This window comes from Scyliorhinus canicula, chromosome 6, assembly GCF_902713615.1.
Source record: "Scyliorhinus canicula chromosome 6, sScyCan1.1, whole genome shotgun sequence".
Classification (NCBI taxonomy): Eukaryota; Metazoa; Chordata; class Chondrichthyes; order Carcharhiniformes; family Scyliorhinidae; genus Scyliorhinus; species Scyliorhinus canicula.
The window spans coordinates 36,798,033-36,823,920 of record NC_052151.1 but is presented as its reverse complement, the minus strand read 5'-3'; the positions used below and the strand labels follow the sequence as shown (position 1 = coordinate 36,823,920).

Below are 25,888 nucleotides of genomic sequence, written 5' to 3'. Positions count from 1 at the left end.
GGGTCTCCCCCCCCCCCCAAAATGCCGGGTCCCCCCCCCCCCAAATGCCGGGTCTCCCCCCCCTCCAAATGCCGGGTCTCCCCCCCCCCAAATGCCGGGACTCCCCCCCCCCCAAATGCCGGGTCTTCCCCCCCCCCCCAAATGCCGGGTCTCCCCCCCCCCCAAATGCCGGGTCCCCCCCCCCAAATGCCGGGTCTCCCCCCCCCCCCAAATGCCGGGTCTCCCCCCCCCCCAAATGCCGGGTCTCCCCCCCCCAAATGCCGGGTCTCCCCCCCCCCCCCAAATGCCGGGTTTCCCCCCCCCCCAAATGCCGGGTCTCCCCCCCCCCCTCCAAATGCCGGGTCTGTCTCTCTCCTCCTCCTCCTCCTCCAAAACACGCCGTGTCTCACCACTTCCGCAGCTGGTGAAACTGACGCGTATCGCGTCAGTCAGCTGCTAGCCCCTCCGGGAACGGAGAATAGCGGCCTTAAAGAAGGCCCCGACGCCGGAGTGATTAACACCGATTTTTCTCGCCGGAAACCCGCGTTACGATGGGCAACGGAGAATCCCACCCTTTGTTTGCACTGAGTGCTGAGCTTGTTGCATTTGAGTGCTACAGTGAGAGTTTGGTGGCTGAGGGAGTGATGAGCTTGTTGCATTTGAGTGCTACAGTGAGAGTTTGGCGACTGAGGGAGTGCTGAGCTTGTTGCATTTAAGTGCTACAGTGAGAGTTTGGTGACTGAGGGAGTTAGGTGAGGAGGGAGTAAGGTGCTCCTTACATTTCATTTCCTATATTTATCAAAGAGCGTGTAGGGAGCCAGGAGTTTAGAGTACAGCTGACTGGAAGCAGAGTCGGAGGGCGGACCCCAGTTGGTCCACGGGGCAGCTAATTCTGTAAAGTAAGAGGGGATGGAGGCTAGGACAGTTGCATGCTCCTCCTGTAGGATGTGGGTAGTGAGGGATACCACTGGTGTCCCCGCTGACTATACCTGCAGGAAGTGCACCCAACTCCAGCTCCTCAGAGACCGTGTTAAGGAACTGGAGCTGGAGCTGGATGAACTTCGGATCATCCGGGAGGCAGAGGGGGTTATCGAGAGGAGTTACAGGGAGGTAGCCACACCCAAGGTACTGGTCAAGAGTAGATGGGTTACAGTCAGGGGAAAGAAAACTAACAGGCAGACAGTGCAGGGATCCCTCATGGCCGTTCCCCTTCAAAACAAGTATACCGTTTTGGATGCTGTTGGGGGGGGTTGACCTACCGGGGGAAGGCGCCAGTGGCCAGGTCTCTGGCACTGAGTCTGGCTCTGGGGCTCTGAAGAGAAGGGGGAGAATAGAAAAGCAATAGTGATAGGAGATTCAGTGGTTAGGGGAATAGATAGGAGATTCTGTGGTCGCGAGCGAGACTCCCGAAAGGTATGTTGCCTCCCGGGTGCCAGGGCCACGGATGTCACAGATCGTGTCTTCAGGATCCTGAAGGGGGAGGGTGAGCAGCCAGAAGTCGTGGTGCACATTGGTACCAACGACGTAGGTAGGAAAAAGGGGTGTGGAGGTAATAAACAAGTTTAGGGAGTTAGGCTGGAAGTTAAAGGCCAGGACAGACAGAGTTGTCATCTCTGGTTTGTTGCCGGTGCCACGTGATAGCGAGGCTAGGAATAGGGAGAGAGTGCAGTTGAACACGTGGCTGCAGGAATGGTGTAGGAGGGAGGGCTTCAGGTATTTGGATAATTGGAGCGCATTCTGGGGAAGGTGGGACCTGTACAAGCAGGACGGGTTGCATCTGAACCAGAGGGGCACCAATATCCTGGGGGGGAGGTTTTCTAGTACTCTTTGGGAGGGCTTAAACTAATTTGGCTGGGGAATGGGAACCGGATTTGTAGTCCAGCAACTAAGGAAGCCGATATTCAGGATGCCAAAGCACGTAGTGATGCAGTGGGGAAGGTAACGCTGACAAAGGAGAGTACTTGCAGGCAAGGAGATGGGTTGAAGTGTGTATACTTTAATGCAAGAAGCATCAGGAATAAGGTGGGTGAACTTAAGGCATGGATCGGTACTTGGGACTACGATGTGGTGGCCATCACGGAAACTTGGATTGAAGAAGGGCAGAAATGGTTGTTGGAGGTCCCTGGTTATAGATGTTTCAACAAGATTAGGGAGAATGGTAAAAGAGGTGATGGGGTGGCATTGTTAATTAGAGATAGTATAACAGCTGCAGAAAGGCAGTTCGAGGGGGATCTGCCTACTGAGGTAATATGGGTTGAAGTCAGAAATAGGAAAGGAGCAGTCACCTTGTTGGGAGTTTTCTATAGGCCCCCCAATAGCAGCAGAGATGTGGAGGAACAGATTGGGAAACAGATTTTGGAACGGTGCAGAGGTCACAGGGTAGTAGTCATGGGTGACTTCAACTTCCCAAACATTGAGTGGAAACTCTTTAGATCAAATAGTTTGGATGGGGTAGTGTTTGTGCAGTGTGTCCAGGAAGCTTTTCTAACACAGTATGTATATTGTCCGACCAGAGGGGAGGCCACATTGGATTTGGTACTTGGTAATGAACCAGGCAGGTGATAGATTTGTTAGTGGGGGAGCATTTTGGAGGTAGTGACCACAATTCTGTGACTTTCACTTTAGTAATGGAGAGGGATAGGTGCGTGCAACAGGGCAAGGTTTACAATTGGGGGAAGGGTAAATACAATGCTGTCAGACAAGAATTGAAGTGCAGAAGTTGGGAACATAGGCTGTCAGGGAAGGACACAAGTGAAATGTGGAACTTGTTCAAGGAACAGGTACTGCGTGTTTTTGATATGTATGTCCCTGTCAGGCAGGGAAGAGATGGTGGAGTGAGGGAACCATGGTTGACAAGAGAGGTTGAATGTCTTGTTAAGAGGAAGAAGGAGACTTATGTAAGGCTGAAGAAACCAGGTTCAGACAGGGCGCTGGAGGGATACAAGATAGCCAGGAGGGAACTGAAGAAAGGGATTAGGAGAGCTAAGAGAGGGCATGAAAAATCTTTGGCGGGTAGGATCAAGGAAAACCCCAAGGCCTTTTACACATATGTGAGAAATATGAGAATGACTAGAGCGAGGGTAGGTCCGATTTAGGACAGTAGCGGGAGATTGTGTATTGAGTCTGAAGAGATAGGAGAGGTCTTGAACAAGTATTTTTCTTCAGTATTTACAAATGAGAGGGGCCATATTGTTGGAGAGGACAGTGTGAAACAGACTGATAAGCTCGAGGAGATACTTGTTCGGAAGGAAGATGTGTTGGGCGTTTTGAAAAACTTGAGGATAGACAAGTCCCCCGGGTCTGAAGGGATATATCCAAGGATTCTATGGGAAGCAAGAAATGAAATTGCAGAGCTGTTGGCAATGATCTTTTCGTCCTCGCTGTCAACAGGGGTGGTACCAGAGGATTGGAGAACGACGAATGTTGTGCCACTGTTCAAAAAAGGGAATAGGGATAACCCTGGGAATTACAGGCCAGTTAGTCTTACTTCGGTGGTAGGCAAAGTAATGGAAAGGGTACTGAGGGATAGGATTTCTGAGCATCTGGAAAGACACTGCTTGATTAGGGATAGTCAGCACGGATTTGTGAGGGGTAGGTCTTGCCTTACAAGTCTTATTGACTTCTTTGAGGAGGTGACCAAGCATGTGGATGAAGGTAAAGCAGTGGATGTAGTGTACATGGATTTTAGTAAGGCATTTGATAAGGTTCCCCATTGTAGGCTTGTGCAGAAAGTAAGGAGGCATGCGATAGTGGGAAATTTGGCCTGTTGGATAGCAAACTGGCTAACCGATAGAAGTCAGAGAGTGGTGGTGGATGGCAAATATTCAGCCTGGAGCCCAGTTACCAGTGGCGTACCGCAGGGATCAGTTCTGGGTCCTCTGCTGTTTGTGATTTTCATTAACGACTTGGATGAGGGAGTTGAAGGGTGGGTCAGTAAATTTGCAGATGATACGAAGATTGGTGGAGTTGTGGATAGTGAGGAGGGCTGTTGTCGGCTTCAAAGAGACATAGATAGGATGCAGAGCTGGGCTGAGAAGTGGCAGATGGAGTTTAACCCTGACAAGTGTGAGGTTGTCCATTTTGGAAGGACAAATATGAATGCGGAATACAGGGTTAACGGTAGGGTTCTTGGCAATGTGGAGGAGCAGAGAGATCTTGGGGTCTATGTTCATAGATCTTTGAAAGTTGCCACTCAAGTGGATAGCGCTGTGAAGAAGGCCTATGGTGTGCTTGCGTTCATTAGCAGAGGGATTGAATTTAAGAGCCGTGAGGTGATGATGCAGCTGTACAAAACCTTGGTCAGGCCACATTTGGAGTACTGTGTGCAGTTCTGGTCACCTCATTTTAGGAAGGATGTGGAAGCTTTGGAAAAGGTGCAAAGGAGATTTACCAGGATGTTGCCTGGAATGGAGAGTAGGTCTTACGAGGAAAGGTTGAGGGTACTAGGCCTTTTCTCATTTGAACGGAGAAGGATGAGGGGGCGACTTGATAGAGGTTTATAAGATGATCAGGGGAACAGATAGAGTAGACAGTCAGAGACTTTTTCCCCGGGTGGAACAAACCATTACAAGGGGACATAAATTTAAGGTAAATGGTGGAAGATATAGGGGGGATGTCAGAGGTAGGTTCTTTACCCAGAGAGTAGTGGGGGCATGGAATGCACTGCCTGTGGTAGTAGTTGAGTCGGAAACGTTAGGGACCTTCAAGCGGCTATTGGATAGGTACATGGATTATGGTAGAATAATGGAGTGTAGATTAATTTCTTCTTAAGGGCAGCACGGTAGCATTGTGGATAGCACAATTGCTTCACAGCTCCAGGGTCCCAGGTTCGATTTCGACTTGGGTCACTGTCTGTGTGGAGTCTGCACATCCTCCCCGTGTGTGCGTGGATTTCCTCCGGGTACTCCGGTTTCCTCCCACAGTCCAAAGATGTGCAGGTTGGGTGGATTGGCCATGATAAATTGCCCTTAGTGTCCAAAATTCTATGATTAACCTGGGACAAAAGTTCGGCACAACATCGTGGGCCAAAGGGCCTGTTCTGTGCTGTATTTCTCTATCTATCTATCCCAACTCCACTCTCTCTTTATCCCAGCTCCATTCTCTCTTTATCCCAACTCCACTCTCTCTTTATCCCAGCTCCACTCTCCCCTCTTTATCCCAACTCCACTCTCTCCTCTTCATCCCAGCTCCATTCTCTCTTTATCCCAACTCCACTCTCCCCTCTTTATCCCAACTCCACTCTCCCCTCTTTATCCCAGCTCCACTCTCTCCTCTTTATCCCAGCTCCACTCTCCCCTCTTTATCCCAGCTCCACTCTCTCCTCTTTAGGGTAGCACGGTAGAATGGTGGTTAGCATAAATGCTTCACAGCTCCCGGGTCCCAGGTTCGATTCCCGGCTGGGTCACTGTCTGTGTGGAGTCTGCACGTCCTCCCCGTGTGTGCGTGGGTTTCCTTCGGGTGCTCCGGTTTCCTCCCACAGTCCAAAGATGTGCGGGTTAGGTGGATTGGCTATGCTAAATTGCCCTTAGTGTCCTAAAAAAATAAGGTTAGGCGGGGTTGTTGGGTTACTGGTATAGGGTGGATACGTTGACTTGAGGGTGATCATTGCTCGGCACAATATCGAGGGCCGAAGGGCCTGTTCTGTGCTGTACTGTTCTATGTTCTATGTTTTAACCCAACTCCACTCTCTCCTCTTTATCCCAGCTCCACTTTCTCCTCTTTATCCCAGCTCCACTCTCCCCTCTTTATCCCAGCTCCACTCTCTCTTTATCCCAATTCCACTCTCTCCTCTTTAGCCCAGCTCCACTCTCTCCTCTTTATCCCAACTCCACTCTCCCCTCTTTATCCCAGCTCCACTCTCTCCTCTTTATCCCAGCTCCACTCTCTCCTCTTTATCCCAACTCCACTCTCTCCTCTTTATCCCAGCTCCACTCTCTCCTCTTTATCCCAACTCCACTCTCCCCTCTTTATCCCAACTCCTCTCTCTCCTCTTTATCCCAGTTCCACTCTCTCCTCTTTATCCCAACTCCACTCTCCCCTCTTTATCCCAACTCCACTCTCTCCTCTTTATCCCAGCTCCACTCTCTCTTTATTCCAAATCCACTCTCTTTATCCCAACTCCACTCTCTCTTTATTCCAGCTACACTTTATCCTCTTTATCCCAGCTGCACTCTCTCCTCTTTATCCTGGCTCTGTTCTCTCGCTCCTCAAACTAGCTCCACTCTCTCCCCTTTAACCCAGCTCCACTCTTTATCCCAACTCCACTGTCTCCTCTTTATCCCAGCTCCACTCTCTCCTCTTTATCCCAACTCCACTCTCTCCTCTTTATCCCAACTCCACTCTCTCCTCTTTATCCCAGCTCCACTCTCTCATGCTATCCCAGATTCACTCTTCCTGCTTTATTCCAGCTCCTCCCTCTCCCAGCTCCACTTTATTGCATCTTCACTTGCTCTGCTTTATCCCAGTTGACCAGTTGAGCATTTGATTGGATGAATAATATAACCTTCCAACAGTGCAATAAGTTAGCTTTTGAAACTGTTACTTTGGCTAAGTATACCTCTGGAATTTGTAAGCAAATCTTTTCTTTTTTGAACTAGTGACCTCTGCAAGAAGAGACTTTGGGTCGTTTCATTCGTCCAATGTGCAAGAACTCCTTCGAGCTATTCAGGTTTGGCTTTTATGTATGATTTTTGGCATGGGAAACAGATAATAGTTTTGTTTGTATTGTAGATAGTATTATGGAGACATTAATTGAAATGTTTGCATTGAAAACCAGGAATTTCTTCTAACCAAGCAGCCTGTTGGGTAATGTAATATAGTGATGGATATGAGTTAATTACAGCATTTAGAAAAGTGTTATGCTGCAGCAGTCTGAAAAATTGTAATATTTAAATTGGAGTAGTTATGCAGAGACTTCTCTGAAGAATTATTCATTTAGACAGTGTTCCTCTGCCACAATGATTACAGGAATGCTGAAACAATTCTTAACTGTTGCCATCACCATTATAACTGTTTCATGATCTTATAACAATGGCCACAAGTTTTATACAGTTGATTTAGCAGCATTTATTGAAAGCTGGTGATCATAGAAAATACAGTGCAGAAAAGGCCCTTCGGCCCATTAAGTCTGCACTGCCACAAGTAAAGGCAATCCTAATCCCATTTGCCAGCACTTGGCACATAGCCTTGAATGTTAAGACACGCCAAGTGCTCACCCAGGTATTTTTTAAAGGAGGTGAGGTGTGACCCGTCTCTACCACCCAGTAGAGGTATATATTTCCCAGCTATATTTGCCGCCCAGTAGAGGTTCCTAAAGTTCGGCAGTGCCAGCCCCCCCCCTGGCTCCGCTCCAACAGTCAGTACTTTATTTACTCGCAGGGCTTTACCCGCCGACACAAACCCAGATATCACCCTATTCACCCGCTTAAAAAAGGCCTTTGGTATAAAAATAAGGAGGCACTGGAAAACAAACAAAAATCTCGGGAGAGAACCGTCATTTTTACACTCTGTGCCCTCCCTGCCAGTGACAACCGGAGCATGTCCCACCTCCGAAAGTCCTCCTTCATTTGTTCAACTAACCGGGCCATATTCAATTTATGTAGATGTTCCCATCCCCATGCCACCTAAATACCTAAGCAGAGAAAACTCCCTCTCACCACTTTAAACAGCAACTCCCCCAGTGTCCTCTCCTGCCCCTTTACCCACATTCAATCTGTACCCCGAGATCCGGCCAAATTCCCCTAAGATCAGAATAATCTCCCATCCCCGCTAACGGGTCAAAAATAAATAGGAGTAGGTTGTCTACATATTACGAGACCCGGTGTTCCACCCCACCCCCGGACTAGCCCCTTCCAGTCCTTTGATGCTCTCGGCGCCAATGACTCTATAGCCAAGGCAAACAACAGTGGGGAGAGGGGACATCCTTGCCTTGTCCCCGGTGCAGTCTGAAGTAACCTGAACTCACCCGGTTCGTCTGCACACTCGCCACCGGTGCCTGGTACAGCAACCAAACCCAGTCAATAAGGCCCTGTCCAAACCCAAACTTACCCAGGACCTACCAAAAATATTTCCATTTCATCCGGTCAAAGGCATTCTCCGGGTCCATAGCGACCACTACCTCCGGTGTCCCCCCCCCCCCCCCCCCCCCCCCCCCCCCCACCCCCGTAGGGCATCATGATCACATTCAGGAGCTTTCTAACATTGGCCGTTAGCTGCCTACCTTTGACAAATCCCGTCTGGTCTTCCCCGATCACCCCCGGAACACAATCCTCTATATTCAAGGCCACAATTTTGGCCAGTAATCTGGCATCAACATTCAGCAGGGAGTTTGGTCTATATGACCCACATTGCTCTGGGCCATTCTCCTGCTTCAGGATCAATGAGATTGAAGCCTGTGACATTGTTGGGGGAAGAAACCCCGCTCCCGTACCTCATTAAATGCCCTCACCAGCAGTGTGCCCACTTCTCAGTAATAAAAGATTTCACTTCACAGTAATAATTTGATATTTTGACTTGTTTCCAACCTGTAAAGTTTTCCTCCGGGCTCTATCATTTCATTCTGTCAAATATGTAGCCAATTGTATAATGTTTTGTTCTTTCCATTGAGTAATTTTATTGCAACATTTGCAACATAGGGGTTGACATAATTTAAAAATTCCCAATTTCCAGAGCAATGCAGCCACTATTACTCCTACTTGTGGTTTTGTTTTGCAATGCATTTCCTATCTTAACTTGCAGTATCTCGGGGTCTGATTGAGTAACATTAGTTGTCCCCAAATACTGTCTAAAAATCTTTAAATTATCTGATAAGTTTAGTACGTATCCCAGGATGCTTTTAAGTGCTCCCCACATTTTAACCAATCTAGTCAACTCCTAGTCCTAGCTTTTCCCTTCCTTCTTCAAACCTGACACTTATTTTTCTCTGGAGTGTAGTCCTCTTTCTTCGTCTGAACAAGTACGTCTGTATTATTTTTTCCATCTGAAAAATCAAACAGTCAGGTCAAGGTTGGAGAGAGCCCTATTCGTTCATTTGTATTTCTATTTTTGTTTGGGTATTCCAGAAGTGCCCTCTCCAGGACTTCCGGATTTCCTTTGCCACCATTTCTTTCTTTTTTTCTTTTTTAACTGGTTTGTTTTCCTGATCATTTATGAATATCATGCAATTGAGGGATGTCAAGCCTCCTCCTTCTATCATTGCATCCCCGAGTGAGATTCGAATAATCTCAAACTCAAACAAAAGGGCAGCACGGTAGCATGGTGGTTAGCATAAATGCTTCACAGCTCCAGGGTCCCAGGTTCAGTTCCCGGCTGGGTCACTGTCTGTGCGGAGTCTGCACGTCCTCCCCGTGTCTGCGTGGGTTTCCTCCGGGTGCTCCGGTTTCCTCCCACAGTCCAAAGATGTGCGGGTTAGGTAGATTGGCCATGCTAAATTGCCCGTAGTGTCCTAAAAAGTAAGGTTAAGGGGGGTGGGGTTGTTGGGTTACGGGTATAGGGTGGATACGTGGGTTTGAGTAGGGTGATCATTGCTCGGCACAACATCGAGGGCCGAAGGGCCTGTTCTGTGCTGTACTGTTCTATGTTCTATGTTCCTCCTCTTTTGCTCGTTCAGTGGTCCAAACTTGTCGGAAACTTACCCTGATACATTTCGGGTGTTGCCACTGCTTTTACTTCAATTTCTTTATTTTTTATTATGACCGGATTTTCATGAAAGATAAGTTCCGAACATGACATTTTAACTTTATCATTTGTCCTGTCAATGCTGCTAACAGGTTTTAATTCACTGTCTTCTCACTCTACTTCATCACATAATATTAGTAAGTGCAGTAATCCCGACACTCTTAAACAAACATTCCTTTCCCTATAAAGCCTGTCCATCGTCCGGGGTTTTCAATCTGTCCACAGAACCCTCTTCCCTGTCTCGGGGTTTATTTTGCTTCATATTTTTTCCAAATCCATATCCCGGGTCAATCATTAATCTTGTACTACATCCCTTTTTCCCTTGTCCAATTGGATTGGGGATTTAATCTATCCTGTGGCACGGCATCGTTGCGGTGATACAGTCTCTAAACACTGTTAAGCTAATTTTACGTCCCCGGGTCATCCCAACATCCTTACAACAATGTACTCCCTCACGAGTTGGGACTATAAGTTTGCCACTTCTCCACAATCCTGCACATCCTTTCAGAATTACATCATCATCGGCTAGGTTTTCCCTGCAGTAATTACAGTTTGTCATTATCACACCATCCCATATACAATTACACCTCCCAGTGTCAAAATCTATGTTGTGGTCACAAACTTTAATCATTAGTGTTGCCTGATATTTAACACAACAATCGTGGCAAAACTCAATTCCCCAAATTTCCCTGGGTGCTGCAGCATTTCCCCATCGTTGTTGTTTTAAATGCAGTATCAAGTCGCCTGAATACTCTATATCTGCCATTCTCCTGGGTTTCATATGACTACTCCCTGTCCAAACAATTGGGCTACAAAATGCACCACATCCTTGACACAATATTTCTTGATGTTCACAATGAATCATTTTAAACTGAGGTCCATTAATAACAACCCTTGATCTCTCATCCCATATTCTCAATTCCTTACTGATTACATTTCTTTGTTTGCTGCCGTAAGGTTACCAATGGAGTATCTTGATCCCTCTATTATTATCCAGGGGTCATGTTTTATTTCTGACACAATTTCTTTTGCTCCAGACACCATGCTTCTCTAATTCAACTGTAGGTTCACCCAGATTCTGAACGATCTTGTCTTTACCTTTTACAGCTTCACTGATTACTTTGCCTGTGGTTTTAGTTGGTAGCTTCACCTGTTGCTCATTATGCTCTCTCTTTAATTGGCTCTGTTTATGGCGGTTAATATGGTCGCCGTCCTTAATTCTAATTATGTTTGCTCAAGAGTCGCTAGGTATCTTTTCGATACCGCCATAAGGTTCAAAACCGAATACTGATCAAAGGCTCGATGCACCAGTTAGTAAGTTCGAAATCAATATTCATTTATTTACACACACAGTCAATTATACTCATGCACAAACTCTACTAACTAAACTATCACTACTACTAAAGCCTATACTTAGCTTCGGGTGCCCACTCAGTCAGAGGAACAATGGCTGTTGTCAGTTTCTGAGGCTGCTGGGGTCGAGCTGGTACGGAATAGTAGCTAGGAGCGTCTACCTCGTAGTGTGCATTGGCTTTGGACCTACTTGTTCTGGTGCAGCTGCTAGGCAGGCCTCTCGTTGCTGAGAGCCAAGGCCAAGAAGAACGATTCACTCTTGGGGGCTTCTTCTTATACCCAAAGGGGGCTTCGCATGCTTTTGGGCGGTCCTTGAACTTGGTCCCAATTAATTGGACCGTATCCTGATCATTGGTATCGATTTCCTCCAATAAAGGGGTGGCTGCCCTAATTGCTGGGCGGGCCCCAAGTGGCCGTTGGGCTGCTTTGTTCTAGTCTCCTCTGGCGCCGGGGTGTCTGATTTGGTATCGTTTGCTTAAATGATTCTCTTTTGTCCCCGGAAATGGCTCATTAGTATGCTAATGGTTTTGCAGTATCGGTCTTGTCTGGGAGCTGCAAACTCCAATCAACAGACAAACCTTGCACCTGCTTGCTTTCTCAGCATTGTCCATTTTTCCTTCATTCTCTGCAAGTGTCCATTTGTAATCGGGACGTGGCCACCCCCGGTGGCTACACACCCAAACTTCCTCTGTGTTTTCAATTGGTTTTAATATGTTAATTTTTCCTGCATCTATTTTTATTAAATCTTTCCATGCTTTCAGATTCCCATTTCCTGATACTGCAAGTAATTCTCCTAATCTAACTTCTGGTCTAACATCTTAATTCCCTCAAGCTCCTTCTAAAATGCATTTAACATTCTAAACATCATTTTTTGCTGCTAGTGACTTTCTTGTGATCATCGGGCACTCGGACCCTGGTGGAGCTGTGCCACGTCAATTTCAATGCGTTAGTTTCAAAGTAATTTCCTGCACACAGCTCTGACTGCTCCCGAGTTAACTTCTTTATGTGTTTATGCAAAGACCAATTTAGTTCTGAACATACTGATTTACTACTTCATAATACTGATCACATTTCTACCTGCGTTTATAACTTCTCATTGATGTGAAACCCGGATTTGCAAAATGCAGCATTTTAAAAACTAGAAACACCAAAGGAAATGCACCAATCCTTATCAAACACACACTCATTCATCCACCCAGATCTTGGATCTCTATTCTGTTGGGCTTTAGGTACTCCGTTCTGATAGTCTCTCTTATCCAGAAGTTTTTTGCCTCTGTAAATTTCTTCCAGTCTTGTTTCATAGCTTCATCTCTCTTGACCCTGTTTCAGAGCAAGAGGATTATTCTAATTGCCATTTTTTGGATTTCTAATTTCTGTTCCTGGTTGTCCCTTTCAGGTGCACTCCGAAATTAAGGATAAGTACTCTTTCTGGGCCCTATCCAAGGGTACTGAGGAACTATCTTCCTGTTTTAGTTAAGGATCGATTGATTGGTCTCTAACGGTTTCTTGACATTCCTATTTCTCCAGGCTTTTCCCTCACAATCTGCTTGACGCTAAGGATGATTGATTTTTTGGCCTCCTTTTACCAGTAATGGATGCAAGATTTTTAGTCCTGTCATCAAGATGTCTTGCAGACTTTTTCTCAGGGTCTGTATCTTCTAGCACCCAACTTGAGTTTTATGTTCACCCGATCCACAGTATATTCTTTCAAAAGTCAATCACACATTACTTTCCAAAGTAAACTCGGCAGGTAAAGTTTGACTTACATATAGACTAGAAACTTCTAATATTCTATCCTTTGTGCTGGTTAGAAACGTCTAATATTCTAACCGTTGTTTGGGAACGAGAAACTTCTAATATTCTAGCCCCCACTTCACTTAACTATAAACTTCTAATATTCTAGCCCCCACTTCACTTAACTATAAACTTCTAATATTCTAGCCCCCACTTCACTTAACTATAAACTTCTAATATTCTAGCCTCCACGCTGATGGCCATGAAGTTAAAAACTCACCACCATTCTTAGAATTCCCCCTATACCAAAAAGGGTAAATAAGACATTCTAAATGGTGAACAGGGATTCTCACTCTCTGTCTCCTATGCAGATTTAAGTGGGTGCTTTTTGAGACACTCTATATTTTCAAGTTATGCCCCGGTATAACCCATATCTTCATAGAAGATTTCATCTACTTAGTAGCATCGATCCTGGGTCCCGAGTTGCTAAGTAAGTAAAGTAGACTTTGTAATAACCACTGTTTCAGGTGAAAACTTTCAGATATTTTGTCATTATTTTTTCTTTTAAAAGATAAAATCACTGACTTTACAAAAAAGTAAAAAGATCTTGCTTCTGAATTCTCCTGGTTGGTTCAAAAGTCCTTCAGATCAACAGTGACAATCTTTCTTCTTTAACTTTTGGTTTTCTCCCGATGGATTCGCTGTTCTGCTCGGTTTCTGTGTTCTATCCTTCCCATGACCTAGGGCAGCTATAAGAGTTGACTCTGCTGGCTGTTACCGATTTAGGGTTTATATTTCCCTTACGACAATTATTCAGTTCATATGACATTATCGTAAAGTAACTTTGTTTTGCTCTTGATTGTTCAAGGTACCTTTAATCTTAATTACTTCTAACACGACTGTATTCATGTTGAGCATGACTTTAGCTCATCGAACTCTGATTACATTTTTTTCCCTTTGTAATGTTCAAAAGTGCTTTGATCCTGTCACTTCTAAAGTGGCTTTATTACCAAATAATGCCCGTAGCTTGTTAGAACTCTGGCCCTGATTTGGGGTTAACCCGTGCTCTCGTGGACATGTCATCTCCGGCTTCCCATATTCAACTGGTGTCAACAGAATTTCACACCTAGACATTTGTCACCCAATTCAACTGAAGATCCTGACAATTCGATTTTAGCTGCTTACTAAAATAATTAACTTCAAAGAAAGAACAAAATATTGTTTCTTTTCATGTAACTAAAAGTTCAATCTGCTTTGACTTGAAAGACAGGCATCAGTTTTACGGCTCGAGCAGCCACAAGCTGTTTTCTTAACGTCTGTTTGATAAAGGCGATTTGCATTTCAAAACTTTCTTTTGTAGCGGCTGTTAACCCTTCGTGGGATTTTTCCCTACATTTTCTCATCTACCCTCTGGTCAGGTTTTGCCAAACTTCCATGTTTCAAATGACATATTTTCCTATTTTTACTTTACACACTGGATGTTTGCAAATAACAATGCACTGTAGACTACCTTGCAATGAAGGCATCAAAGGTTGTCAGGGTGTCTTGCATTCACTTGCATGACCTTGTGCCGATGACCGCACATGAGCTGTGCATTGACATTAGAACCCTTTAAAACTGGCTTTACAAAGAAGTACAAAGGCCATCAGTCACTTCCCAGATCTTGGCAAATCCTGCCATGTGGAACAGTTTAAATGTCCGAGCATATGGATCTATGCATTCCATAGAAAAGACATAGTGACCAACACAGCATTAATCACTTAATAAGTGCGCCGACGCATCAAATATGCTGAATACATGGTTACAAATAGACATTTGATTTTAAAACATCTATTCTATTTAGGCAGGACATTATATACCTCCTTCATTGCCGTTTAACCTACCTCAGTTTATGTATGGAAGTGGAAACACACCACCATTTGGTCAAGAGATGAGGGAAAAACATTTCCTTCTTGAAGAGGTAGGATTTCTCCACTATTGATGTGTAATTGTATATGTTTTTAGATTTTTGATATCTGTTCTCTCACTTCTCCTTTCACCAGTTTTTCTGAACAGTTATCTTAATTCTCTGACTTATCCTCACAAAGAATGGAACGGAAAGGCTGTGTTTGACCCCGCGGGGGTGAACGGGGTGTTTTAGGCGAGCACTGCATACTGGGCGTGATAGATGAGGACCAAACGGGGTTTGTAAATGGGAAACAGTTGTCGGCAAATGTGAGGAGGCTGCTTAATGTGATTATGATGCCTCCGGTGGGGCAGGAGGTCGAGTTGGTAGTGGCCATGGATGCGGAGAAGGCTTTCGACTGGGTGGCATGGGAATATTTGTGGAAGGTTCAGGGGCGGTTTGGGTTTGGACAGGGGTTTGTGGACTGGGTCCGGCTGCTGTACAAGGTACCGGTTGCAAGTGTACGGATGAACTGGGTGAGTTTGGGATATTTCGGGCTGCAGCGTGGGACGAGGCAGGGGTGCTTGCTCTCCCCGTTGCTTTTCGCCTTGGCTATAGAGCCACCGGCAATGGCGCTAGAGTGTCGAGGGTTTGGAAAGGGATTGTGCGGGGGGAGCGTCAAGCACAGGGTTTCGCTGTATATGGACGGCCTGCAGTTATATATTGTGGACCCATTGGGGACATTTGGAGGGCTTTGACCTGTTCTCTGGGTACATGTTGAACATGGGAAAAAGTGAGGTGTTCCCGATTGAGGCTAGAGGGCAGGAGAGGAGGTTAGGGGAGTTGCCATTCAAGGTAGTGGGGACGAGTTTTAGGTACCTGGGCATCCAGGTGACGTGTGGTTGGGCGCTGCTGCACAAGTTAAATTTGACTCGGCTGGTGGAGCAGATTGAGGGAGACTTCAAGAGGTGGGATGTGCTGCCACTGTCGCTGGCGGGTCAGGTGCAGACAGTAAAGATAACGGTACTGCTAAGGTTCCTGCTCACACTTCAGAACCTCCCGATCTTTGTCCTGAAGTCATTCTTTAAAAAGATTAACATGTTGACCTCAGGGTTTGTATGGGTGGGGAAGACTCCGTGGGTCAAAAGGGACAATTTGGAGTGGGGTGGGAGGGGGGGGTTGCTGGCGTTGCCGAATATAATGAACTATACTACTGGGCGGCGAACATCGTTATGGTTAAGAAATGGGAGTGGGTCGGCAGGGGGGGCAGATGGAGGCAGCTTCTTGTAGGGGAACGAGTTAAAGGGAATGGTGAACAGTGCCTCCGCCGTTCTCGCCAACTAGCTACTCTGTGAGCCCAGCGGTAATGTCGGCCTTGAGAGTGTGGGGGCAGTAGAGGCAGCATTTGGGATTGGGGGTGTGCCTCGGTGTGGGCACCAATCTGGGGGCTGGATGCGAGGTTTCGGGGAAGGCACGTATTGAATGATATGGTGACCTGTTTGTAGGGGCAGAAATTGGAGGACCTGGAGGATGTGTATGAGCTGCCCAGGGGGAATGGCTTCAGTTACTTACAGGTTCATGATTTTGTAAAGAGAGAGATACAGTCCTTCCCAGTGCTACCGCCCTTGGGGTTGCAGGGTAAGGTCGAATGGGGAGATAGAGGAGGGGAAGGAGTCTGAGGCCTACAAGGTGCTGGGATTGGGAGGGGGCCAAGGTGGGGGATATAAAGCGGAAGTGGGAGGAGGAGCTAAGTGGGGAGGTAGAGGCTAAGATGTAGGCTAAGGCCCTGCAGAGGGTGAATGCGTCCTCATCGTGTGTGGGGCTAAGCCTTATTCAGTTTAAAGTACTTCACAGGACACATTAGGCGGTAGCGCGGACGAGTAGGTGTTTTGAGGGAGTAGAGGATAGGTGTGGGTGGTGCGCGGTGGGGCCCGTGAATCACGTACACAAGTTCTTGCCATGTCTGAAGCTGAAGGGGTTCTGGCAGGGTTCTGCGGACGTAGTGTCCAAGGTAAAGGTGGCCCCGAGTCCAGAGGTATCAATATTTGGGGTGTCGGAAGATCTGGTAGTCCTGGGGGTGACTGAGGCTAATGTCGTAGCCTTTGCCTCCCTGATGGCCCAGAGATGGATCTTACTTGGATGGAGGGACTCAGCCGCTGAAGGTGGGGGTGTGGGTGAGTGAGCTCGCAGAATTCCTGAGGTTGGAGAAGGTCAAGTTCGTCTTGAGGGGAGTCAGTTAATGGGTTCACCCAGATGCGGAAACCGTTCATTGACTTCTTTAAGAAGGATTGAGGAGTAGGCAAAAGGGGAGGGGGAAGGAGTTAAAATGGGGAAGGCAGGACGGGAGAAGCCGGCGCAGTGGGGAGCAGGGGGGGTGGAGTGGGTTTTGTTAATTTACCATGTTGTACAATTTTGCTTTTGTTCCGGTTTGTTTTTTATGAAAATGCCTGAATAAAATATATTTTAAAAAAGGAATTAGATAAATACTTAAAAGGAAAAGCAAAATACAAGGTTATGGGGAAGGGGCAAACAAATGAGCCTCCAGTAATTAGAAAGCTATTTTGAAGACATGATGAGCTAAACAGCTTCCTTTTGTGATTCTAGATGTGTGTTCACAGTAATGATTTTGTAATCAACTATCTTTGCTTTGCACAGGAAACGACATTTATTAATCACGGTGCTTTTGGTGGTACCTTGAAAGATGCTTTGAATGTTGCCCAGGTGAGATCCCAACGGTATTAGCCAAGAGACTCTAGTTGTCATTACAAAGAAACTTATTCAATTTTGGGTTACAAGGAAGTATTGGGAGTAGAGAATCGCTAATTGCTGTTTGGAAAAAGCAGCCACAGCGCTGAAGACTTGCACTAATCCAATTAAGCTAATTATCACTAAATAAGTAGTTATGGGGTAAATATTTCAAATATTTCACAGCTACTACAATACTTGTGGCATGTTGCCAACTGAAGTTAAAAACTGCTGTTGCCACAATTTGTGTACCTGTACTGGGTAAACGCAGTACATGAATTGTGCCAATGGCACAAATTTATTTTAATCTTTGTTTTAAATAATCACAGCATTCAGAAGAACAGAAGTCGCTTAATTATTTTAAACTCTCTTATAGGAATGGCAGGTGCATATTGAACGACAGCCACTGCGGTTTTATGACAGAGAACTGCTTCCTCATCTGGTATTTGTTACCAAGCGATTGGCTGAGTTTGTGGGTATGAAATATTGCATTTTTATTTTCCTCATTCTTGTATATTGCATACTATCTCTGTTTCTGTCTCACAAGGTTTTGATATTTTTGACACGCTACATTAACTGTCCACATCTATTAGAGGTTATTTTTGCTGTATTTCAGGTTGCTCTCCCACTGATTTAGTGCTGGTACCAAATGTTACCATGGCAATGAACTGTGTTGTAAGAAGTCAGGATCTGAGGCAGGGAGACACAGTTTTCATGCTGAATGTGACCTATGGTATGTACACTCTTGTGTTAATTAAATTCTAACTGACAGTGTTTCATAAAAATCAAAACCTGTTTTTGTCATTCGTTGACCCCAAAATTCCTTGAAGCGTTCAATGGTTCTACTGTAGCAGTTTTGCTGGGAGACCGTGAGAACTGCACACCCCTGCTCCCTCCCAGGAAAACAACAAAAGACCTGGTTATACTGGCTCTGCCAATGTCCAGGAAATTTCTGGTTGAATTTGTCAGGGCTTTTGTGAGCCTCACTGGGGAGATTCAGATAAAATAAGCAGCCCAGACTTCCAAGGAAAGACTTCCATTTTCTTCCCCATAAGATCTAATCTTAGGGTTTCTCAGTCAGGACCTCACATTATTGGAGAGGATTCAAGAGACTCCAAGATTAATATCAAAATCTTGAGGACAGAATCATAAAAACTGATTGTGTACCTATTTAGGGAGGACTAAGGACATATCATGCAGGAGTTCGTTATGTGTGTGATGTTCACCAGCAGGTTACCCAGGAGCCTGATCGCTAAAATTACCCAACGAGGCGATGGTCTCTGCAATGGTGGCAGGTGAAAGCACGATTCTTGTCTTGATCGCGCCAACAGGGCTGGCGGGATTCACACTGGTTTTCAGGGCAAGAATGACACATAAGAAAGAAATAGAGAAGTCCCTGGTATCTAAAAATACAAAATATTATTACATTCCTGAATCATGCATGTAGAAATATATTATAGGGAAAAGAGGTCATTGAATAATAACCGTTATTGTCGCAAGTAGGCTCACAGCGGCTGGTTCAGCACAGTGGGCTAAATAACTGGCTTGTAAAGCAGACCAAGGCCCGCAGCGCGGGTTCAATTCCCGTACCAACCTCCCCGAACAGGCGCCCGAATGTGGCGACTAGGGGCTTTTCACAGTAACTTCATTTGGATTGGATTGGATTTGTTTATTGTCACATGTACCAAGGTCATTGAAAAGTATTTTTATGTGAGCAGCTCAACAGATCATTAAGTATATGGGAAGAAAAGGGAATAACAGAAAATACACAATAGAGCAATACAAGGTATACAATGTAACTGCATAAGCACCGGCATCGGATGAAGCATACAAGGTGTAGTGTTAATGAGGTCAGTCAATAAGAGGGTTATTTAGGAGTCTGGTGACAGTGGGGAAGAAGCTGTTTTTGAGTCTGTTCGTGCGTGTTCTCAGACTTCTGTATCTCCTGCCCGATGGAAGAAGTTGGAAAAGTGAGTAAGCCAGGTGGGAGGGTCTTTGATTATGCTGCCTGCTTTCCCCAGGCAGCGAGAGGTGTAAATGGAGTCAATGGATGGGAGGTAGGTTTGTGTGATGGACTGGGCGGTGTTCACGACTCTCTGAAGTTTCTTGCGGTCCTGGGCCAAGCAGTTGCCATACCAGGCTGTGATGCAGCCAGATAGGATGCTTTCTATGCTGCATCTGTAAAAGTTGGTAAGGGTTAATGTGGACATGCCGAATTTCCTTAGTTTCCTGAGAAAGTAGAGGCGCTGTTGTGCTTTCTTGGTGGTAGCGTCGACGTGGGTGACCAGGACAGATTTTTGGAGATGTGCACCCCTAGGAATTTGAAACTGCTAACCATCTCCACCTCGGCCCCGTTGATGCTGACAGGGGTGTGTACAGTACTTTGCTTCCTGAAGTCAATGACCAGCTCTACTTGAAGCCTACTTGTGACAATAAGCAATTTTCATTTCATTTAACATTGCAAAGGCTGGTTTAGCACAGCGGGCTAAACGGCTGGCTTGTAAAGCAGACCAAGGCCAGCAGCACAGTTCAATTCCCGTACCAGCCTCCCTGAACAGGTGCCGGAATATGGCGCTAGGGGCTTCACAGTGACTTAATTTGAAGCCTACTTGTGACAATAAGCGGTTGTCATTTCATTTCAATGAAGTTACTATGAAATTCCCCCAGTTGCCACACTCGGCGCCTGTTCAGGTACACAGAGGGAGAATTCAGAATGGGGCCTCACGGTAGCATGGTGGTTAGCATCAATGCTTCACAGCTCCAGGGTCCCAGGTTCGATTCCCGGCTGGGTCACTGTCTGTGTGGAGTCTGCACGTCCTCCCCGTGTGTGCGTGGGTTTCCTCCGGGTGCTCCGGTTTCCTCCCACAGTCCAAAGATGTGCGGGTTAGGTGGATTGGCCATGCTAAATTGCCCGTAGTGTAAGGTTAATGGGGGGATTGTTGGGTTACGGGTATACGGGTTACGTGGGTTTAAGTAGGGTGATCATTGCTCGGCACAACATCGAGGGCAGAAGGGCCTGTTCTGTGCTGTACTGTTCTATGTTCACATTACCTAACAACATGTCTTTTGGGACTTGTGGGAGGAAGCTGGAGCACCCAGAGGAAACCCATGCAGACACTGGGAGAAATTGCAGACTCCACACAGACAGTGACCCAAGCCGGGAATCGAACCGGACACTGTGAAACAACAGTGCTAACCACTGTGCTACCATGCTGCCCACCCTTCATGTATAACCTCAGCCGGTCTGGGAATTGAACCCTCACTGCTGGCCTCAATCTGAATCATGTGTCAGCTGTCCAGCCAACTGAGCTAAGCCACAGAATTAGATGGCCAGGCTGAAAGTTTTCTCCTGCTCCAAACATAATAATGTTTGTAATAATGTCAAGTTCACTTTATAGTCCTAAAGTACCCTGCCCAGCAGCTGAGGTAAAAACAAACCTGCCCAGCAAATTCCTAACTGTATTCCGAATGGAATATGGATGCTCCAATCAACTGTAAATTTTATTTTTATTTGTTTTCCAAAGACATTTTGTTTGACATTTTGCTGTCAACATAATGGTGAGATTAATGGAACATGCAATTATATATACATAAATGCTGCAGAGACTTCAGGTGAGTTCAGTTGAACAATTCTGTGATAATATACACACAAGTAAACTGGGGCTGTTTAGCTCAGGGCTAAATCGCTGGCTTTGAAAGCAGGCCAGCAGCACGGTTCGATTCCCGTAACAGCCTCCCTGAACAGGTGCTGGAATGTGGCGACTCGGGACTTTTCACAGTAACTTCATTGAAGCCTACTCGTGACAATAAGTGATTTTCATGATGGTGCACAGACAGGCAGTGATTGACACACAGGATGACCAATTAACACACAGAACACAGCAGCCAATCACCAGACAGGACACGGCCACTATAAAGCCAGAGGACACTAGTTTTCCCGCTCTCTGGAGATGCAGCCTCTGAGACAGCCAGGGCCCGTGTAGCAACAACACGAACATCCAACATGTGGTAGCAAGATAGTCTGGTCAGGTTAGCCTCAGGTCTCCAGTCAACTCAACATAGCGTCAACCCACAGCTCAAGTATGTTTAACAGTTGGTAGTTCAATAAAATAGAGTTGCATTTCTCCAAGTGTTGGAAGCCTGTCTCTCTCACTGCTATGGTAAACGCAGTCCTCACAGACCCAGCATATCCAACACATCAAGTTCAACACAGAAATCCAATTATTGCTGTTCAAGATGTGTCATTCCAGCAGTAGCTGAAAGCAATGACATCTCTCAGTTGATCTTACCACCGAAATGTATTCAGTGTGACATTGCTGATGGTTTAGCTTAGTTCGCTGGACAGCTAGCTTGTAATGCAGAGCAAGGCCAACAGCATGGGTTCAATTCCTGCACTGCCCCTCCCTGGTGATTCTCAGGTTCAATTGCCACCAATCAGCTCTCCTCAAATGGGAAAGCAGCTTATGGTCATCTGGGACTTTACTTCACTGACTTTGGCAATAGATACAAAGTAAACTCACCACAGAAAGTTAAGTCTTATCCAATTCAGACCAACAACTTATTTGACAACCTGCTATATACTCTCTAGCACTGAAAATTAACTATTTTCACACTTATTCCTTTAGATTTAATTGTTGAAGATTTTAAAAATCTGAATAAAAATTTTACTTTTTCTTTCTATCTGTCCCTCTCTTAATCTGATCTCTTTCTGTACCTGGTTTGATATTGAATTCACCATTCAAATCGATATTTTCTTCTCCGTCCTGGTACTGTTAATTTCACAATCCTTCAATATGATTGGTTAAAAGGCTTGCCCTGTTCACTCAGGTCCCAGATGCCCACTTTGCCTTGCTTATTTCAGAAACTTACAGCAGTGTATCACTCTGTTTAAGCAGACAGGCTGAACTCCAGCCAACAATGGATGCTATTTGTTGTGTTGTTACAGCCAAGTATGACTCATTTTCATTCTTCTAAGTACTTTGCCAATCTTTTTGGACCCCTTAGGTGCTGTGAAAAAGCTTCTTAAAGAAGTTTGTGAAAACCGAGGAGCAACGCTGCAGGAAGAAAGTCTGGAATTTCCGCTTCTTGAACCCAGTCAGGTACTGTTACCAGGGCAACATTACACAGGCAATGTTTTCAAGTCCTGTTCTTTCTCCATTCCTAAGGGCAGCACGGTAGCATAGTGGTTAGCACAGTTGCTTCACAGCTCCAGGGTCCCAAGTTCGATTCCCGGCTGGGACACTGTCTGTGCGGAATCCGCACGTTCTCCCCGTGTCTGCGAGGCTTTCCTCCGGGTGCTCCGGTTTCCTCCCACAGTCCAGAGATGTGCGGGTTAGGTGGATTGGCCATGCTAAATTGCCCTTCGTGTCCAAAAATGTTAAGTGGGCGTTACAGGGTTACGTGGATAGAGTAGATATGTGGTCTTGAGTAGGGTGCTCTTTGTAAGGTCCAGTGCAGACTCGATGGGCTGAATGGCCTCCGTCTGCACGGTAAATTCTATGATTCTATGTGCCCAAATCAGAGATTAAAAATGGAGGAAAAAGCATTTGCAGCGCCTTTCACAACAACAGATTGTCTCAATGTGCTTTACAGTCAATAAAGTATTTCTGAAGTGTAGTCATCGTTGTATTTCGGAAACATGACAAGCAATGTTTGCACAACAAGATCCTCCAAACAGTAAAATGGCAATGTTGATTGATAAATTAATATTGACGACAACCCGGGATAACCTGAGAAAGCAGCCAGGGGCCTCAGTTTAAGGTCTCATCTCTTTGGGTTGATTTGTAAGATACCAACCGTTCTATTGCCTTTTAGTTCTGGTATACTTTCCGACATGTACCCTGATTTCTATTGTTGGAGTTCGTGGTTGATTTGGTGAAGTGTGCCGTCCCTTCACATTTTTTGGTGCCTGCACATCTGCTGTAACCTAAAGAGTCTACTTGTGACCTGTACAATAATAAAGAAAAGTGAGATTTCGGACCATGCCCCGCACTGGATTGATCTGGAGATAGGGGAGGCACGGGACCAGCGCCCGCTCTGGCGCCTGGATGTGGGGATGCTGGCGGAGGAGGAGGTGTGTAAGAGGGTTCGGAGAAGCATTGAGGGGTATCTGGTTACCAATGATACGGGGGAGGTCCAGGTGGGGATGGTCTGGGAGGCTCTGAAAGCAGTGATCCGGGGGGAGCTGATCTCCATCCGGGCCCACAGGGAAAGGAGGGAGAGGAAGGAGAGGGAGAGACTGGTGGGAGAGCTTCTGGAGGTGGACAGGAGATATGCGGAGGCACCGGAGGAAGGGTTGCTGGGAGAACGGCGCAGGTTGCAGGCCAATTTTGACTTGTTGACCACCAGAAAGGCGGAGACACAGTGGAGGAGGGCGCAGGGTGCGGTATATGAGTATGGAGAGAAGGCGAGCAGGATGTTGGCGCATCAGCTCCGTAGGCGAGATGCGGCTAGGGAAATTGGGGGAGTGAAGGATGGGGGTGGAAATGTAGTGCAGAAGGGGACAGAAGTAAACGGGGTCTTTAGGGACTTTTACGAGGGATTGTACCGGTCGGAACCTCCGAGGGGGAGAGAGGGGATGGAGAGCTTCATGAACAGGCTATGTTTCCCAAGGGTTCAAGAGAGGCTGGTTGAGGGGCTGGGGGCGCCGATAGAGTTGGAGGAGCTAGTCAGGGGGATCGGGCAAATGCAGTCAGGTAAGGCCCCGGGGCCGGACGGGTTCCCGGCAGAATTTTACAAAAAATATGCGGACCTGGTGGGTCCCCTGCTGGTGCGAACTTTCAATGAGGCGTGGGAGGGGGGGGGGGCTTTGCCCCCGACGATGTCGCGGGCACTGATCTCTTTGATCCTAAAACGGGATAAGGACCCCTTGCAGTGCGGATCATATAGGCCTATTTCACTCCTTAACGTAGACGCTAAGTTGCTGGCGAAGATCCTGGCTACCAGGATAGAGGATTGTGTGCCAGAGGTAATTCATGAAGATCAGACAGGGTTTGTCAAGGGGCGGCAGCTCAACACGAATGTGCGGAGACTGCTCAATGTTATCATGATGCCGGCAGTGGAGGGGGAGGCGGAGATAGTGGTGGCGCTGGATGCAGAGAAGGCGTTTGATAGAGTTGAGTGGGGGTACCTATGGGAGGTGCTGGAGAGGTTTGGATTTGGGGAGGGATTCATCAAATGGGTGAGGCTGCTTTACGCGGCGCCGATGGCGAGTGTAGTCACAAATGGAAGGAGATCGGAGTATTTTAGGCTTTATCGTGGGACCAGGCAGGGGTGTCCCCTGTCCCCCCTGCTCTTTGCACTGGCGATTGAACCGCTGGCCATGGCGTTGAGGGAGTCAGGGAAGTGGAGGGGTCTGGCGCGGGGGGGGGAGGAGCACCGGGTATCGCTGTATGCAGACGACCTGCTGTTATATGTGGCGGACCCAGAGGGGGGAATGCCGGGGGTGATGGAACTGTTAGCGGAATTTGGGGGCTTCTCGGGCTATAAGCTGAATTTAGGAAAGAGCGAGGTATTTGTAGTGCACCCGGGAGATCAGGAGGAGAGAATTGGGAGGCTCCCCTTCAGGAGGGCAGTGAAGAGTTTCAGGTACCTGGGGGTGCAGGTGGCCAGGAGTTGGGGGGCTCTTCATAAGCTTAACTTCACCAGACTAGTGGAACAGATGGAGGAGGAATTTAAAAGGTGGGACATGGTGCCGCTATCGCTGGCGGGCAGAGTGCAATCCGTCAAAATGACGGTTCTCCCGAGGTTCTTGTTCCTCTTCCAGTGCTTGCCCATCTTTATCCCTAGGGCCTTTTTTAAAAGGGTGACCAGCAGCATCATGGGATTTGTTTGGGCGCATGGCACCCCGAGGGTGAAGAGGGTCTTCTTGGAGCGGAGTAGGGATGGGGGGGGGCTGGCGTTGCCCAACCTCTCGGGGTATTACTGGGCGGCCAACGTGTCGATGGTGCGTAAGTGGGTGATGGAGGGGGAGGGGGCAGCATGGAAACGGATGGAGAGAGCGTCCTGTGGGGATACAAGCCTGGGGGCCCTGGTAACGGCGCCGTGGCCGCTCCCTCCCACGAGGTATACCACGAGTCCGGTGGTGGCGGCTACCCTCAAGATTTGGGGGCAGTGGAGGCGACATAGGGGAGAAGTGGGGGGCTCGATGGAGGCTCCGTTAAGGGGGAACCATAGGTTCGTCCCGGGGAACATGGATGGGGGATTTCGGGGATGGTATAGAGCGGGCATTAGACAGCTGAAGGACCTGTTTATCGACGGAAGGTTTGCGAGCCTGGGGGAGTTGGAAGAGAAATTTGGGCTCCCGCCGGGAAACATGTTTAGATATCTGCAGGTAAAGGCATTTGCTAGACGGCAGGTGGAGGGATTCCCTGCGCTCCCCGCGAAGGGGGTGAGTGACAGGGTGCTCTCGGGGGTCTGGGTCGGGGAGGGGAAGATATCCGATATCTACAAGCTTATGCAGGAGAAGGAAGAGGCGTCAGTAGAGGAGCTGAAAACGAAGTGGGAGGGGGAACTGGG

At 47.0% G+C, this 25,888-nt stretch overlaps 1 protein-coding gene across 5 annotated transcripts in view; it reads left to right on the top strand.

Annotated features, from left to right (window-relative positions):
* The window catches only part of LOC119967096 (probable L-cysteine desulfhydrase, chloroplastic), a 244,358-nt gene that overhangs the window by 47,416 nt on the left and 171,054 nt on the right, over positions 1–25,888 (top strand). For 2 of the 5 annotated variants that reach the window (XM_038799162.1, XM_038799163.1), the window contains exons 3-8: positions 6,576–6,646; positions 14,585–14,701; positions 17,282–17,347; positions 17,748–17,847; positions 17,988–18,104; positions 22,376–22,470. In XM_038799162.1, the coding sequence (XP_038655090.1) occupies positions 6,576–6,646; positions 14,585–14,701; positions 17,282–17,347; positions 17,748–17,847; positions 17,988–18,104; positions 22,376–22,470 (566 nt within the window). The remainder of the gene's footprint in view (positions 1–6,575; positions 6,647–14,584; positions 14,702–17,281; positions 17,348–17,747; positions 17,848–17,987; positions 18,105–22,375; positions 22,471–25,888) is intronic. The other 3 variants (XM_038799165.1, XM_038799164.1, XM_038799166.1) reach the window with 3 other exon arrangements.